The sequence below is a fragment of the Betta splendens genome, chromosome 1, assembly GCF_900634795.4.
Source record: "Betta splendens chromosome 1, fBetSpl5.4, whole genome shotgun sequence".
Classification (NCBI taxonomy): domain Eukaryota; kingdom Metazoa; phylum Chordata; class Actinopteri; order Anabantiformes; family Osphronemidae; genus Betta; species Betta splendens.
Window position 1 is genome coordinate 8,668,796 of NC_040881.3, and position 18,417 is coordinate 8,687,212.

General features: G+C 51.4%; 2 protein-coding genes across 4 annotated transcripts in view; both read left to right on the forward strand.

Annotated features, from left to right (window-relative positions):
* Window positions 1–348: 348 nt before the first annotated feature.
* LOC114855951 (uncharacterized) lies at window positions 349–2,704 on the forward strand. The gene is made up of 5 exons (XM_055511240.1): window positions 349–460; window positions 550–684; window positions 779–1,120; window positions 1,229–1,377; window positions 1,729–2,704. Exons 2-5 carry the CDS (start codon window positions 633–635, stop codon window positions 1,855–1,857), a joined length of 672 nt encoding a protein of 223 aa, XP_055367215.1. The 5' UTR covers window positions 349–460; window positions 550–632; the 3' UTR covers window positions 1,858–2,704.
* An 890-nt stretch (window positions 2,705–3,594) lies between these two features.
* The window catches only part of septin9b (septin 9b), a 41,914-nt gene continuing 27,091 nt past the window's right edge, over window positions 3,595–18,417 (forward strand). Inside the window, exon 1 of one of the 3 annotated variants that reach the window (XM_029151437.3) lies at window positions 3,595–3,747. In XM_029151437.3, coding sequence (XP_029007270.1) covers window positions 3,726–3,747 — 22 coding nt within the window. In that variant the 5' untranslated portion in view covers window positions 3,595–3,725. Of the gene's footprint in view, window positions 3,748–12,016; window positions 12,168–16,468; window positions 16,647–18,417 lie in introns of those variants that run through there. The other 2 variants (XM_029151444.3, XM_029151430.3) reach the window with 2 other exon arrangements.

The window sequence follows — 18,417 nt, forward strand, 5'->3', positions numbered from 1 at the left end:
CGAAAACTGATAAGGAGTTACAGGGTCAAGAGATTTTACAGCAAATGTAAACAACAATATGAAGTGAAGTGCAGTGTGTGAGCTGTGGCTGGGATGATGAAAGTCACAAGATCATTTCATGCTCGTTCTCCCACTGCTGTGATTTGGTCATTCATGAAAAACTTCAGTACTCGTGATTAACTTAGTTAAATTGTTGTTTATTTATTTATTTGTCACAACAAAATATCTTAGTATATTAAAAGATCATAAGAACATAATTTAGGGGAAAATTAAGATAAGAACGAAAATGAAACTACACCGTCCCAACTTAAAACAACCGCCAATGCCGCCCTCTACTGGAGAAAAGCACAAAGACAGGCGAGCTGTGACAGCAGCTTCCGCTCAGTCGTGTATTTAATTTGATAAAAGCAAACGGATCAATGCATCGTCAGGACGTTTTTAGTCACTTTACTTTCACGCTGTACGATGATTTTTCATGCCATGATTATTGGCCGTAATTACATTAATATATTCTAATCATAACAGGAAGGAAACGATTCTGTTTCGCAGGTTTCAGCCACATCAAACTGTGCAGGAAGCTGAGAGTGCGCGTGACGAGGCACCCCGGCGTCGGACGCAGTCAGTGCTGCGAGATGCTGCTGCTGTGCTGGTCGCCTCTGCTGCTCTGCCTCTGCCTCCGCGCAGGTACTGTACATCCATGTGCTTCAGCTGGGGGGGGGCTGTATGCGTCTGGGAGCGTCTTCAGCTCAGCGCTGACCCTCTGCACGTTTCGTCCCAGAGAACGTCGCCGTCATCCGGGCACCGGGCGAGAACGTCACCCTGCGGTGCTCCCTGGACGGATGCGCCCGCAGCGCCCACGGCTACGTCGGCATGTACCTGTACAGGTACGCCGGCAGCCGGGAGGAGGTGCTGTACTACCACGGCGTGGACGGAGCGGACAAGGTCTCCGCGCGGGGCAGATACACGCGCCGGGTCGAGAAGCAGGGATCCCTGCGGAGCCACGGCATCAGCATCCGCGAGCTGACGGCGCGCGACTCCGGCGTCTACAGCTGCGTGTACAAGCAGACGCCGCAGGACGAGACCACGTGCAACGTGTACACGCTGGCAGTGAGCGACGCAGGTCAGAAACACGCAAATGGCAGCTTTTCATACAAGTTGTAGTAACACACTGCGAGCGTCGACTTGTGTTTCGGGGAGTGCTCCTCTACCGCTGACGTGTCGCTCTCAGCTCCCTCTCCAGCGTCTCCCGAGCATCCTCCCACGAACCCCCCCCACGGCGACACCCACGCGTGGCCGCCGCTGGCGCTGGTGACACCCGCCGCCGTCCTGCTCAGCGTGCTGCTGACCCTGCTCTTCGTCAAGGTCCTGGTCCCGTCGGTGAGTCCGGGGCCAGTAACGCGTGCGTTATTTACGGTTGTCTGACTCCAGACCACCGACGTGCTGTACGATTAGCAGGCCTGACGCGCTCGCCCACTGCTGATGGCATCTAAAAACCACCCGCTTGCTGAAGTGCCAGTGCTTCTGCTGGTTTTAATTTCTAAGAATGAGGTCCGACACAATCACCCAATCACAATGTGTTTACTCGTCATCTCCGTGACACAAATGTCCTGCAGCAAATAGCAAACTTTGATTCCAACATATTTGTTTCTGCTCAGAATATTCTTTCCTGATGACAGTTTTATTATAGTATGTTTAGAGATGTAGTAACTGTGTTTTCACAACCACCAGGTGAAACACTGGGCCAGCAGCAGCAGAAGGGCGAGAAGCGGCTCCTTGGACCCCAGCGAGTACGTGTATGAGGTCATGACTAAGAACGGCCTCCAGGCTGCGGCACCCAACCCGTACGACGCCGCTTAGCAAAAGTCCGCTTGTATGATATGTTTTAAGGCGAAATTCAATCTAAAATGCGTAATATAGAAAATACAGGAGACCTCTTAAAGGAGCTGTGGAATTGCAGACCTGCACAGTTCTGTTTGAAAAAGACATGAAACGATGGTTTTTGTGTGTCAGCAGGAATCATTGCACACATGCACATGGAAAATGTATGTATGAAACAGATGCAGTTTCCTTCATCAGATTGCATTTTGTAAACTGATATCGCTGTAACCACATGCCTGTTTGTGACGCGCGGTGGTTTTCTTTGGTTTTTATTAGAAGCGACGTTGGTCGGTAAACGGCAGGAAGCGAAATCTAAAGGAGAGTAAATAACGCTTAATAAGGTCAAAACAAATAATATTTTGGGTTTCATCGTGTTTGCTCTTGAGCCTTGTGTGTTTTGAAGGACATATTCACAGCTGACCAAAACTTCCTGGTCTTTGTTTCACACAGTCAAAACACCAGCATCGGTGAAATCTCTTATCATGTTTGTGTCGTCTCCTCAGTCCGTTGAACTGATTGTCTGAACCACAGGCCTTTTACAACGCAGACAAGCCTGCATCACAGGAAACACAGGCTGTGAACGCAGGCTTTACAGCATCAACACAAAACACAGGAAACATCATCTTGGACTTGGAATTTTGCTTTTAACATCATAATAACCGCTCATAATAAATGTAGTGGTAAAACGTGCTGTGCAGAACCGCACCACAGATTTATTTGCTTTCTGCTGTTTGTATATTTGCACAAAAACAGCTGTTGATTTGTTGCTTTTCATGATATGGTTTAAATGTTTTCCCCAAAATAGACACAAAATAATAACGACTCATTCTTTTGTATCTTTTGTATTCTTTTGTAAGTCAGTATTTTACAGGAACAGTTAAATTTCCTATATTTCTAACAGGGAGTTTATAATAAAAATGGGAACTTTAAATTGGTACAGACTTGTCTAATTCAAATGGAAAAAGGTCCTGGGCATTATCATGACAGCAAAGAAGAGTGTGCATCAAAGCAGCAGTTTTAATTGTATTAAAGGCTCCGTGGGCGCCTCCTAACACGTCGTGATGGCTGACCAGTGTCATCAGCTTCACCTGAGCTCCTAATGCTAATGCCAGTGAAACGCCCTAAAAGCGCTTTGGGAGAATCTGTGTTGTGGTTCATCTCTTCAGGAGGAGTCTTCGTAGTGTCCAGCAGGGGGCGTCACTGCACAGTGGCTCCGCTTGCACCAACTGGAGAAACACCACATTGCGCTGTGAGCGTCGGATGAATTCTTTTACACTCTCGGTTTGAGAGTTCGGACGCTGCTATTTGCACAAGAGCAGCGCCGCACGTGCACCTTTATAAGTAGCTGTAGTTGTGAGCAAAGTGTGCAAACATCGTAGTTAGACGATTAAAGCAGACAATTCACTTTTTCACAGCTTCACATTGCATCAGTAATTAGGCATTAAACGCACATAAACGCGTAATTATCTCCAGACCTTTGTTCCGTCTAATCTATAGTCAGTATAAATAATAACGAAGCCTGGACGAAGCTTGTCAGCACTGTAGTACTCATGAGTCTCCACTCCGTGCGTAATTGCGCGTCCGTGGACCTCTCCACTCGCCACGCTCGTGCGCTCTCGCGCCCTCAGCGGAGCGCGTCGCCGAGCTCGGCGAATCACGCGGCGCGGCTGCATCCACGCTGCTGCCTCCGCTCGCTCCGCGTCGTCACGCGCCACGAACGCGCCGCCAGAGCGCGTGCGGGCGAACTGAGACGACTCCAGTTGGACTCCAGCCTCTGGGACGACGTGCGTTCGGCTCGGCGTTGTGACCGACCCACCGGCTGAGAGCACCGCCGACAAAGCCAGAGCATGAAGAAGACGCAGAACTCAGGTACGAATTATTATTATTAATCATTATTATAATCGTAGCGCGAGTGTGAACTGCGCTGCGACGCACTTTACACCGTTGGAACGTTGCATCCTCTTTAATCTATAATCTTATGTGTGTATATGAATTTATGAATTTATACACACAAATTTAACTCTGCACAATATTGGTGTCCTGTATTCGACCCAGACCTTGTGTAAAATACTTTAGAAGTATGTCAAGTATGTCAAAGTAATAATAAGTCTGCATAAGAATTTAAGGACTTTTACTGCGTTATCTGTGTGGCTGCTCCACTTAGTCGTTCCCCCGCTGCTGTTTAACGTCAGGCTGCTCGTGCAGCGCCCAGGGGGGCCCCGGGGGCCCCTGTGTATTAAGGTCTCCCATGCATCATCGTCTGTCCTCCTCAGCCTGACCTTCTGTGCGGATGCTCTGGCCCCTTCAGGCTGCGCTCTGATGGTGCCGTGTGTAGGTGTGTGTGTGCTTCTAACCCCCCCCCACCTCGCCCCGCTGTGCTCAGGCCCCATCTGTGCCCCCCCCCATTAGCATTCAGGAGCACCCACACTGGGCTCTGGGGGGAAAATAAAGCGTTCTAGATGAAACAGACTGCAAAACGCGGAACAAGTCGGTGCTGCTGATGCTTTCGCTGAAAAGCGGATGGACAATCAACGCAGAGTGTGAAAAAAAGTTGTCATGTTCACTCATGTATGTTATTCACAGCTGTTTTTAAAAAACACCGGAGTGGATCCTCGGTCTTCATGAGCAAATTACACTTAAACTGCAGGTTTGGTTTTGGCATTAACGCCTAACGTCTGTGGGCTTTCGCCCCATCGCACGTCCCCCAGGTCTGAGTCACAAACCTCTACATGTAACTTGAATTCCTGTTAGAAAACCTTCATGATCGTGGTCTCAGCACACGTTTAAACCCATCAGATGCCTGAAGGCGTCAGCGTCGACCTTTAACCTTATGGTGAGATACTGACCTGATCAATGATCAACACACACACACACACACACACACACACACACACACACACACACACACACACACACACACACACACACACACACACACACACACACACACACATTGGGCCGGGACCTTTGTAGGTGGTCAGTCTGACTTTACATGTCTGATAATAAGATTCCTGCAGCATTTTGTTGTTTTTTTTATCTGGAAGATAAGTGAATAAGTGCCCAAAGACCTGGAGGAGAAGACTGTCACCAGTCACGCTGAGGTCTTTTTAAATATCCGAGCGTCTGATAATCTAATCTCTGTCTAACTCTGTCTAGCAGGCGGCTTAGGCCTCACACTCGCCTGTCAAACGATCTGCCAGGCTGCGGCTTCTCGTGGCTGAACCGAGGCACAACCCAATCAGAATTAGCAAAGACGATTAAATAACGAAAGCTGTCTTAGTGCAGAGTTTTGCAGCGCTGCATCAAGAGCAGTCACATGTAGAAACCTGTCACGTAGAGATCATGATTGTTGGCCCAACAAAGAGTAAATACTCAGAGTTGCCTCGTTAGAGCCATAATACACCAGCTCCCCATGAGGACGTTCCAGTGCTTAATGACCTGGATGTGTCCAGTGAGGGACATCCATCGCTTCGTCCTTCGCTCCATCTATCCCTCCATCACTCCATCCATCACTCCGTCCATCGCTCCATCCATCCCTCCGTCCATCGCTCCGTCCATCCCTCCATCCATCACTCAATCCATCCATCCCTCCATCCATCCCTCCATCCATCCCTCCATCCATCCTTCTGTCCATCGCTCCATCTATCCCTCCATCACTCCATCCATCACTCCGTCCATCGCTCCATCCATCCCTCCGTCCATCGCTCCGTCCATCCCTCCATCCATCACTCAATCCATCCATCCCTCCATCCATCCCTCCATCCATCCCTCCATCCATCACTCCATCCATCCCTCCATCCATCCCTCTGTCCATCGCTTCATCCATCCCTCCATCACTCCATCCATCACTCCATCCATCACTCCATCCATCCCTCCATCCATCCCTCTGTCCATCGCTCCATCCATCCCTCCATCACTCCATCCATCACTCCATCCATCACTCCGTCCATCGCTCCTTCCATCCCTCCGTCCTTCGCTCCATCCATCCCTCCATCACTCCATCCATCACTCCCTCCATCACTCCATCCATCACTCCATCCCTCCATCACTCCATCCATCACTCCATCCATCACTCCGTCCATCGCTCCATCCATCCCTCCGTCCTTCGCTCCATCCATCCCTCCATCACTCCATCCATCACTCCATCCATCCCTCCATCCTTCACTCCGTCCATCGCTCCATCGATCCCTCCATCCATCACTCCTTCCATCCCTCCATCCCTCCATCCATCACTCCATCCATCACTCCGTCCATCGCTCCATCCATCCCTCCGTCCTTCGCTCCATCCATCCCTCCATCACTCCATCCATCACTCCATCCATCCCTCCATCCTTCACTCCGTCCATCGCTCCATCGATCCCTCCATCCATCACTCCTTCCATCCCTCCATCCCTCCATCCATCCCTCCCTCCATCCATCCCTCCGTCCATCGCTCCGTCCATTGCTCCCACGCATGACGGACCCCAGCGAGCCGCGCTGTTCGTGCTCATGCTTGGTTCCCTTTTAAAAACACACTCGTCCTCGGCTTGAATAGGCCCCTTTGTGGCGAGCGCGTGCCGGAGGCTTTAAAACGGAGACGGAAGATCGGATGAAATGTCAGGGACGTGTTTGCGACGCTGTGGATGGAAGATGAGCCTCCGACCCAGACGGGAGTTTGGTCGTAGACGTATTTTCCTATTTATTCTTCCAAACCTCCATAAGCGCTCATGTTGGGACCACGGAGGACGTTCAGGACGTCTTGGGGAGACGTTCTCATCTGTGCCGTCATTATTAAACATGACTAATTATTCCAGTGAGTCAGCGTCTCATCCCAGAGGGGGCGATGGCCAGGATTTAGTCATCTGGGTTAGACACAGTGGGTGGTACAACACTTGACTCACATCCACTGTAATGCTCTTTATAATAAGTCACGTGTGCCTCTGCATGCGAGGAGCCGGACCAGCGCCAGCGTTTGTGTAATAAGTATTGATGCGGGCTGTTAGTGTGTTGTTTGCGGAGCCTTCGAGCCCCCCCTCGCGTCCTCCGTCCTCCCACCAGCGCCAGGACAGGTCCCTCGGAGAGGCAGCGGACGAGGACGCTCAATGCAGGCCTTTCTTTCCACTCCACAATGGCTCCTCAGTCACACTCCGGCCAGATCCCCTTCGCTGCGAGTCACGGATCGGCCTCTGCCTCCGCATCCATGTGATAGTGATGCTCCCCTCCATGCTGAGTCTCTCCTTAATTCACTACCTGGGAGCTCTCAGGTTCGTATAATCCTCATTACTTTTAAAGCTCTGCCTGAAAGCCGCCGTGAGCACTAGAGTGGCTTTATCGCTCCTCGTCCGTGGGCCGTCCAGATTCCCATTATTCCAAAGTTTCTCTCACCGAAAGCGCTGAACTTTTTCCCTCTTAGATAAACTCTCCCCCAGCTATTAGTCTAATCCTTTTCCTCCCACTACAGGAAGTGACACAGGGTTTTTTTTTTTAATCTCCCGGTTCATCTCTCTTCACAGCTGCGGTTCACATCTGATTAAACGTGGCTCCGGGCTCTCGAACGCTGACCCCCCGTCTTTTAGCTATGCATGAAGTGGACTGAACGGTGCACGCGCGCACGAGCATGACATCATTGGCCGCCGCGTCGGGCCTGGGCTATTAATAGAGATGCTCGATGACGTTTGCGCTTCACAAAGCCTCCCCTGTGAATAACATAAGGATGAAAAGGGGCCGTGTCACTGCTGCTTATCGTGATGCGCAGCCACTCAGTCATGAACGATTTAGCAGCTCATTAAAGAAGCACCTGATGTTTCTGGCAGATGCTACTAGTACAAATCTGAACGTGGGGCTACTTTGCATTTTGTAAGGCTTGTAATTTTAGAAGGAAATAAAATTTTCCATGTGACGTGTTTCGTCCAGTAGAGAGCGCTGATTAAGTCGGATTTTCAACTTTTAAATACCAAATCTCTAATAACCAGATTTAGATCGTTCTTATGAAAAGCAGTAAAGATCTAGCAGGTCTGGTGCTAATGAATAATACTTACCCATAATGCAACACTGCATAGGGAAGTAGAAATTTCCCCACCTCAGTCGTCTTTGCGCTTACGTGCGACGTGTTCCTTTGCCTAAATCCACATGAATGGTCCCGGAGCTCGGGTGTCGTGCGCTCGCTCGCTCGCCCGCCGCGTCTCTCCACATGTACACGCTTTGCGTATGTGAGAGGCAGTCTGGGTCCGGGTTGTGGATTTAGACATCAGGAGCTTGGCACGCTGATTACAGAGCTCCCAAGCCGCAGAGAGCCACAGGAACTCTCTCCTCTCCCTCCTCTCTCTCCTCTCTCTCCTCTCTCTCCTCTCTCTCGCTTTTCCGTCATCCCTCCATCAGCGCGGGCGAGTCTGGGAGGCCGAGGCTGCAGTGAGCTGGGCCGCGGCGCAGATGGGGCCGGTAGTCGACCAAATCACGCAGGTCTCCGCCTCTCGTCCGTCTGCTCGCGGGCGCCTTCGCCCCATTGGCCGCACGGTCACAGCCAGGTCGAAGCAGGCCGAGGTCCTGCACAGAACTAAGTGCTTGTGACAGACTGTTATTGTTATTGTTCCAGCTCAACAGATCTCAGATGGATCCGCGCAGGGCTGCCTCTTCTTGCTCCAGTTGCCGCACAGACACCTACAGTTGGTTCTGGATGGAGCACGCCTGGATTTCCACAAAGGCTTCTGCTCTGTTAAAACAACATTGTGTCCACAGATGCATTAATTGTCTCTGATCTCGTCTCCCTCACAAAGGATCTGGATCTGCACTTTGCAGTGCTCACATCTAATGATTACCTTATGGCGAGCAGGGAAAGGCCAGGAGCGTAGCCACAGCCACACAGCCACGCTGGGATGGACAGACCCACAGACTGCACTACTAGCACTTTTACAGCCTCCGATAGTCCAGATGACCTGAGAGTGGGATTTAAGTTGTCAGAGAACTGGAAGAGAGGAGCTTTTGTGAGTTATAGCTCGAAGCGATGGGGGTTTGAGAGCTGGATTTGGCCGGATGGCGTGTGTGTGTGTGTGTGTGTGTGTGTGTGTGCGTGCGTGTGTGTCTCATACGAACACTACAGCATGGTTGCGTGTTGGTTATGGGCACTTTAACTGGTCCTCGCCCTGACTGGACTGCACCGTCAGCAGAGCTGTGCCATTTGTTTTGGCTTCTGGTTTTAATGAGCTGTGAACCATCTCCAGCGGTTCATCGCTGGCGACTCAGTGTTTGCAAATGCAATAGTAGGAGGTGTCAACGGGGTCCAGCAGAGACCAGGTAAAGAGGAGCAGACTCGAGAAGACGAAGGGATGAAGCCTCTGATGAGGAGGATATTTGTCCATTAGATGAAGGATATTGACTTACTTTCTCAGTGGGATTGAATGGAATCCTGGAGGGTTTATAAACTGCCTGTAATAGTCGTTAACAGCTGTCAGACGCTTCATTCACCTGGCGCTCGTAACCCAGCAGGTGAGCGGACCAACCCGGGCCTTTCTACCTTTCCTGCCTCTCTCTCCCGTGCGTGGTCCGATCCAGCGGGGCGCGTTCGCGGGCCCATGTGGCTGCCATCAAGCCACAGCGGGAAGCGTGATTGGAAAATAGAGATACAGTCAGACCCTCTCGTTCCCCAAATTGCCGTAATAAAGTGTACTTGCAACAATCCAGCAGTGTCTGAATGGGCCCCCGGGCGCGTTGGAGGTGGTTCATCGCCTTTGAGACAATGGCGGCTCGCAAATGGTTTCCAGGTTTTAAGAGTAAAACCTCAACCTCGCGTCTGCGGATCTGCGCTCAAAACCGCAGCGATGAAGCCAACGCCAGGGAAAAACAAGCATTTACATGTACGGAGCGGAATTCTCCCAAGCTTCATGTTTACAGAAGTGTATTTGCTGCTGTTTGCACGAGAGGACGGGGTCCGCTTCTAAATTTGGCCCGCGCAGATGAGTGATGTGAGGAGTTGTGTCGTCCCTGCACACGCCCCAGGTTGGATGTGTAGGCCGGAGCCGCAGCAGGGGATGCGGGGGATGCGCGGGGGGGGGGGGACAGCGCCCCCCCCCCCCCTTCCTCTGCTGGGATGAGGTCATCACACTGTTTCTCTTTTCGCTGGTGGGTTTGGAGAAACCAGCTCCTTCACCGTGCGCGAGTGTGTGTTTGTGTGTGTTGACCCCTGAAGCGGACGCGAGCAGCTCCTCCCTCCTCCCTCACCCGCCTCCCTCACCCGCCTCCCCCGGCCGCCGAGGCTCTCGCTCGGTCACGCGTTTGGCCGCGGGTCGCGCTCCGAAGGGACGGCCGACGTTGGAGCCGCCGCGCTTCTTTTTGTCTGCGTGTGTCTGCGTTCGTCTCGCATGAGCGAGCGGGCGAGCGAGTAGGTGAGAGAGCGCACGTGTCCATCGGCGCCTCGCGACCATCTGCCGCATCTGCATCTGGTGCGTGGGAATCCGTGGATCCGCTGTGGAAAGGTCCTCCACTGAGGTTACGAACGCCTCACACACCGAGCGGCTGCTTAAAGTAATAAATGAAACCGGTCTGACAAGGTCAGCGTCACTTTACATGATGTTATTAAGGCAATGAATAAGGATTTAATAACACATAATAATATGACATTCATCGGACTCCTGTTCCGTCTGAACCCAGAGGAGACATGTGGGCTCCAGCGCTCGCGTCTCCCCCATGTGTGCGCTCGTGTGCTGTGCATCTGAGTCAACAAATGCACATGCGCATGTTGTGTGTTTCATGTGCTGTTGTGTGCGTTTTTGTTTTTTTTTACCCTCGCCCTGTGATTAACTGAACCTTTCTAAGTCTGGAAAACGGTCACGAGACAAACAGAGCCGACAGAGACGTGCCTATTTTTAAAGCCACACACCAGCGTCCTGCTTCTCGTACGGACGCGGCCCCGAAAGGCTGAAAGGCTGAAGCTCCTCGTTTCATCCACACTCCTCATTTCTGGTTTGACTCTTGGTCACTGTCTGACTGGTGGATTCATATACAACAAGCCAATAATATATCCAGCGTATTTGTGAGTTCTGGGCTGATCTGAAACACACACACACACACACACACACACACACACACACACACACACACACACACACACACACACACACACACACACACACACACACACACACACACACACACACACAAGACTCTGAGGCGTTTCTTCATATCTCCTGTCTCCTTTTATCAGGGTTGGTCAGATACTGAGGGACATTTGTCATCAGTGCATGTTTGGAGAAGCACAGGTCATATCAGCGGGCTTAGCCAAGCCTCACCCAAGAAGAGAGCGAGAGAGAGAGAGAGAGAGAGAGACATGTGTGTGTGTGTGTGTGTGTGTGTGCTTGTTAGGTCATATTTAGGCTGGTTTTCTATCTAAATAATGAAGTAATGGGATGTTGAGGCGTGTTTTTAAGAAAGAGGAAGAGGAAGTGAACTGTGGAACTGCGCCTTCTTCAGAAACAATATGTGTATGTGTGTGTGTGTGTGTGTGTGTGTGTGTGTGTGTGTGTGTGTGTGTGTGTGTGTGTGTGTGTGTGTGTGTGTGTACTTGTACTTGCATTGAAGTAAAGCCGATCCTCACTTCTGAAGGCCTGTTTGAGGGTCAAGATGTGGTTTTAGGGCTGAGGTTAGAGTTTTGGTTTGGATCAGAGCATGGGTTCAACGTGTGCCGTTAGTTGTCTTGGTTAGGATTAGGGTAAGGGGCCGGGGAAGGCGTTCGCTAAGCGGCCCTTGACCTTGCTGAGCTGTGAGCCGTGGGTCTGAGCTCACATTGGTTGACTAGTGCTGTTTGTTGATGATGAATTCAGGCTGAATTCAGAGAGACTGGCGGAGGTCACTGCTGTGGATAGGCCTCACTTCAGGTTTTTATTTCCTTTAGTCAAACAGCCGAGGCCCCGTGTCAGCACAGCAGCGTTAATAGAGTGATAAGTACACCAAAGGCCGGCTCGTGTGTTTCCACGATGCGGAGCCGCATCATACATGTGTAAGAGAAACAGAGGGCGAGACAATAAAGGCTCCATGTGACCAGCACATGGCCGTGGACGTCTGCTCCATTCATCTGCTGTCCTGACACACTGAACACATTAAAAGTTGGAGGAAGTAAGAGCAAAGAGACAGAGGGAAGAAAAGGAGGGAGGAGAGAGGGAGGGCTGGGAGAGGGGGACAGCGCGACCAAGTCAGGAGAAAGGGGAAGTCTGCGCTGAAGAAAACGGGAGGGAAGGAAGCAAGGAGACGAGAGAGAAGAGCGAGGTTACATGTGGCTCTCTGAGGCGGCTGCTGAGTTATGGAGCGAGACAGAATAGCCGGTAAGTTGTGGCTTTTTCCAACTAGTCGGCCGCTTTAATAGAGGACGTTTCCTCCTCGGGGGGAGACGTTCTTTCTCCTCTTTGTTGAGGCAGTGGTTGTGTGTTTGCGTCGCTCGGCCAGCGGTGGCAGCAGACGCTCACGCAGCTTTAGCCCTGCGTCCGAGTGATGAGAAGCTTTGATTTTTGCGTCTTGAATTTGGATTGAATGAACAGCAGCTGAGCAAACACACACACACGCACACACACACACACACACACACACACGAGCAGTGAGTAAAGCTCATGTGACGAGCTGTCGCAGCCGACCTGCTGGAACGAGACGACATAATCCCTCGGTGCAAAGTGGCTGCTAAACTGGGCTGGACAGAACCACGACCCGTCAGCGGATGGACGGGTGAAGTTAATCACATCACTGGACTTTAACGGGCACTCGCTGGAGCTTCTGCTCGGCCCCATATGCGTCCTGTCGTATTTACAGGATGAGGCTGATCTGGCGACTTAATCAAGCTGGGCGACAATCTGCAGATTAGACTTTAATTGGAGCCTGAGTCTCTCTCTCTCTCTCACACACACACACACACACACACACACACACACACACACACACACACACACACACACACACACACACACACACACACGGTTACACCTGTCCTGTCACCACTTGGTGGCAGTGTTGTAGTGTCACATAGCAGCGACCATTTCCACAGGTCCTGTGAGATGTGCCGCTCCAGTGATTGGCATTTTGCACACGGACCGTGTTTTAGGTGCAGTTGGTGGAACAGAAACCCAGTCGTCGTCCGTCAGAGTCCCTTCTAGCCTCCGTCTTTCCTAATTGAGGAAGTGCCGCGTGGGTTAAAGTACTTCCTGCTTTTCATCCGTCGCCTTGCGGTTTGTTGCCACGCGTTGTCATGACGACGGCCCCTGTCCCCGTCTCGCCCACGCTGGGTCAGAGTTTCTTAAGGGGACGCGAGGCTGTGCTGTCCATCGTGTTTGTGGGTCCGTCGCGTTGCTCTGCCTTCGTGGATCCAAACGTTAGACATGACCGGAACCAAGCACTGGACATGGCCGGTCGTCTGCCGCGTACGGTTCCGTACGGTCCAGCACATGGACTTGCTTTAGGTTGATTCACAACAAGGGAAAGCAAAAACCTCAGTCTGGGAGAGAGTAGAAATAGTTGTCACCTTGCTTCAGTTTGGGAAAATCAACATCTTGTCCATTGAGACGTAATGATGTTAGTGCTAAAGAACCATGTTTGTCCTCACAGTGAAAACAAAAGCAGCCAGTGTCCAATCCATGAGAATAAGACTATTCATTAGGCTTCCTAATATTGTCTTATTTCAAGTCATTATGAAGTAAACGAGCTGCATTGTTTATTGCTACCTTTAAATCCTCAGCTTCTGTTCACACACAGTGTTCACTGTGATCCTTAAAGGCCCATGAGCCACACTGCCTGGTAAACACACACCAAGCCGTCGCTACAGCGACTCGTGGAAAACACTGGGTCCGCCGTGTTCCATGAAAGAAGTGTACAGGATGTCCTCTATGAGTAAACGCCCTGCACCTCTCCTCCCTCTATCTCACCTCGTATTGTTTCCCAGATTACTATTCGCCAACGATAAGTGAGGGAGCCGTGAAATCGGCCAGAACAGGAAGCGGACCGGGAAGCTCCTCCTGTCAAACACCCTCCCTCAGGAGGGTGTTTGACAGGTGACATTATTCAACGTGGTGGAAGCACAGGTCAAAGCGGGGGGGTGTATTACCTCGAACCAAGAGGAAATCAGAAGCAGAGCTGATTTCAAAAGATTCACCAAGACCATCTTATTTTTTGTTTAATGTGCATGTTTTGCGCACACATTGTAGCACGCTAGCTATGCTAACTACGCTAGCTACGCTAGTACCTGCGCGTTTGCCGTCCAGAGGTGAAACCTCCATTCCTGCCCGTGCCTTAAGGTTCGTGTCTGCAGCCGAAGATGTGATACGCGACGTCACATCCTCCACCGCTCCGTGTTACGAGTGCGAGTTGTGCTCAGGCGAGTGATTCCTTTCCGCTGAATCGCGTCCAAGTCCAAAAAACCGCCGCAGTCCTGAGGCCGGTGCAAGTTGTCGACACAGCTCTTAGGCCAATTTAAAGGCTTACTATGAGCGAGTCAAGGACGCGGGGTCTTCCAAGGAGCTGTCATATTAATAAAGGCGGGCGTGCGGGAGCTGGGAGGCCGTGTGCTGTGGAGGCCTCCCTCAGTCTCAGCGTTGCCGCTTGAGCTTCTTCTTGTGCGTTTGTGCGGCGGTTTCACTACCATATTTAATTGCACAATATTTCTGCAGTGACAGCGTGTTATTTAGCCTCTGCTACAGTAAGCGAGTCTATTCCGCCGACGCTCAGACGAGTAATTATGTCAGGCTTCTCGGACATGTAGGTTAAACCCATTATCTTTGAAAGATGTCATTTAGCTAAACGCTGAAACCGCACACATTAGCATCCGTGGGCAAATAGCAGTGACCCCAAAATAGAAAGCCTGGTTTCCTGCAACTTCCTGTCGATGGCTGTTTGTTGCTGGTGTTACTCTCGGTTCATCGTAATGTAACCGAGCATCATATAAACAAGTAGGTGGGCGATCTGTCAAAATATGAAAATATGAGTTGGTAAACAACACTGCGTCCACCCACATGCAGCACCTACTGATATTTAGTGGGTCTAAACTCGGTCGGTCTCGGAGCTCGATGAGGACTAGATGTGGTCGCGTGAGAGATCTGTCCCTGTTGTGTTGTGTTCATAGCGCCACAGTCGCACACGAGCACGTTGACGTAACACCAGAATTGTCTAAACACTGTATTGTTCTGGAACTTTCCCTCACACACACACACACACACACACACACACACACACACACACACACACACACACACACACACACACACACACACACACACACACACACAGAGTTATGTCCATGTTTAGATGAACAGGCTCTGGCTTTAGGAGGTGTGTGTGTGTGTGTGTGTGTGTGTGTGTGTGTGTGTGTGTGTGTGTGTGTGTGTGTGTGTGTGTGTGTGTGTGTGTGTGTACAGTAGCACAAAGCATTGTGGGAAATTGTTTATGCTGCCACTTACTTCTGCATGAGCAGAATGGGATTATCTCTCATACATAAGAGCTTGTGTAGCACAGACTCATCTGATGCGTGCGTCGCACATTCAGCTCCTGGGCCGCGTTTTACTGACCGACGGCTCTGTTCTCCATCCTGAGGCACCTTTGTGGTGGGAACAGCCCGGTGGGGCTATAAACACACAGTGTGGTTCTGTGTTCCCATGGGCCTCTGAGGCGTTGGAGTTACGGGGCAGGTGATTGGCCCCCGGCTTCTTATTAGACTCCATGAGAATGGAGCTTTTCATTCAAAGAGGATTTCCCAATTACTTGTAGGCTGTAAATGTGCCAGACACTGTTTGGTTGCCTTTTTGCTTTGCACTCAGGGAGTCTGTGTGTATGATATACATGATAGTATCTCTTTATGATCCAAAGTGGAAATCCCAGCTTCCTGTGGGCCTTGTTTTAGGTTTTGGTTACATGTGAGCCTGTATATTCAGGGTTATGACATCAACTGTTAATATGGACAGAATGTCCAGACAGGAAGCCGTGGACGGCCACTCACTCATGACGGATCAGTAATTACAGTGATAACATCACTGGTAGAGTTGTGGGCAGACGAGGGAGGAGCTCAGCGAATGCCAGACAGCTTTGATATATGGTCACTGTTATTTCATCAACGCCTTTTTCCAACAGCGCTTTCCGTGGCTCCAACGAACAGACTTTAAACGGGCGCCATCGTCTTCAAGGTCAAGCAGCGCAGCGATCAAACAGCCGCTCTGACGCCCGGGTCCCGCAGCAGTTCTGCAATATTAAATACCGAGCTCAAGTTCCCGCGTTCTGGGAAGCTGGTGCCCAGATCTGCCCCCGGTGGCTCGGAGGCACCACGTGTGCCCAACTGTCACTCCTCAGCAGCGCCTGAGGGTCTCCCATGCAGGGATGGGGGGTGGGGGGGGGGGGGTCTGATCGCACGCTGACTGGGTTAAAGTGACTGGATGACATGTCGTCCACTTTCGAGGGCGGGGGGGGGGGCGTCCGCATGAGTGAGCAGGGGAAGCACACGCTCACACAGGACATGAGAGAGAAGGGGGTGTGTGCTCCTGGCTGCGGGGAGGGGAGGGAGGGGAGGAGAAGGGAGCAGGCTCGTCTCTGTGCTCGCTCTCTCTCTCTCTCTCTCTCTCTCTCTCGCTCTCTCTGAAGCCTGAATGCGGCGATGTACAAAAGTTAGTGGGAAGTCCGCGAAAACAAATCGCTCTTTAAGTGAGAGTCGCCTCGGCCTGTTCAGCGGGAGACACTGGCGAGTGGCGAGACAGAGAAGATCAGCGCTACTTCCTGAGTGAAGATGTCCAATCCCGGAGTCAATGCGCACCTGGAGGGCATTATCTCTGATTTTGAAGGTCTGTAAGATGTTTATTCATCTTTATTCTCCTCCCAAACAGCCTGAACATCGACCTCTCTGCTCCGTTTGTGTCCTTTCTGTCCGGGAGCGGTCGCTCCTGTGTGCCTGCGTCCGAGGAGCCCCTCGGTTTTCTGTTCGGAACCAGGACGCACGTTAGCGCCGGCCTGTCGTCTGCTACCGATTAAACCTCCGTTACGTCAGCAGCAGAAACAAACAGCTCGGGGCTTCGCCAGCGGCGCGAGGGACACGCTGGGAACATGTGTCCCCGCTCCCACACAGCCTCGGCTGGGCTCCTCCTGTGGTTCCTCCTGTTGTTTGTGCGCGTGGAGCTGCTGCCGATCCCCTTTGTCCCCGTCTCCTCCACTGCTCCGTCTTCCTTCCTCCCGTCCTTCCTGTTCACGCTGGATCCGTCCAGCTGCTCTTTGACCTGGCACCCACTGATGGGACCGTGACACTGAACACGTTTGCACCCTTATAATCAGTAGTTTGAATTGAAGTCTGGATTAATATGAATTTAACTGTAACTAATCGTTTTCCTGTCACCACAGGTTTTTAAAGGTGGCCACGCTCACACATACAGCACCAGATGTGCAGCATTTTCCCCGTTTAAGTGATTTCACCTCTATTTTTAACTGCAGGTTCCTGTCCCTCGTGTCACACGCGGCCTAAAGATAGCTTCATTTCACAGCTTTGTCGGTGAACGTCACCCGGTTTGCACGGACAGGAACCGATCAGCTTAACTGACACAGTTGTGATGTGCATATCACTGATTCTAACCCTTCTCGCTCAGTATTGAGTCAAAGGAAGGAGAAGTGATGAGTCAGCGCCCGATGCCCATCACAGCTCCATTGTCCAGCGCGGCACACAGAGCTCCCCAGTGCCCATGCTGACCTCCGGCCACCGCTGCACCACAATGGGCACGTGAGCGTCAGAACCGAACCGTGGTACAATGGAGGAAGGTCCGATGAGTTGTGTGAACGAGCAGGATGGAAGTTCAAATCCCACACGCAGCGAACGCCTCGGCGGCGATGGCTCCGTCGAGTCCCCACATCTCGACCCGAACCGGCATCTGGACGGGCTCTGAAGCGGGTCGGCTCACTGTCCAGAGGTGTTGTGGTGCCTGGTAATGCTGTGGCCGGTTGGGTTGTGAGTCACCGGAGAATCGGCTCACAATGTGCCCTTGTTTGTATGTTCAGAGCGGCTTTGTGGACGTCCACGCAGGCCCCTGCCGCGTTCGCCAATCTAAACTTAGTCTTATTATATGCTAAAAGGTGCCATGTTGTTGCTTCAGTGAGGCATGCGGGCAGGAAATTAGCATTGGGCTGAGAGAGAGCGTGTGTGTGGGACAGTTTTCCAGCGGCAGCAGTGTGTTATTAGGCTGGTTGGAGCGGAGTAAATACGGAGCTATTCTTAACGCCTGTTTATTCTAAGGCCGCGTATTAAACCGTAGCTGGCAGGAAAAACAAGGAAGGCATCGCTAGCGTGAAACATGCCGCAGTGGGTTTCTGAATGCAGTGGTGCGACTGTCTGTGCAAAGCTAATGATTTGCATGATTAATCAAACATATAAACACGGTGAAGTGTGTTGTTGTGTCAGGGTGCATGACACTAAAAACTTACAAAAAGTTTCTGCCCTGAGGTCAATGAGCTCCAATTAGTAGCATGTGTATTTTTCTGTGTGTGTGCTTCTACTCATTTGTGCTGGACACAGGGTGTTGCCGGACCAGACGGGAACCGCGCCGTAAATCTGAAGCGCTGGGCCTCAGTGCT

Excerpts from the sequence above, each read along its gene's own strand:
- LOC114855951 (XM_055511240.1), top strand. The coding sequence starts at position 633 with ATGCTGCTGCTGTGCTGGTCGCCTCTGCTGCTCTGCCTCTGCCTCCGC. Across the intron at positions 1,121-1,228 it reads GCTGGCAGTGAGCGACGCAG|CTCCCTCTCCAGCGTCTCCC; the intron begins GTCAGAAACACG and ends TGTCGCTCTCAG. Across the intron at positions 1,378-1,728 it reads TCAAGGTCCTGGTCCCGTCG|GTGAAACACTGGGCCAGCAG; the intron begins GTGAGTCCGGGG and ends CACAACCACCAG.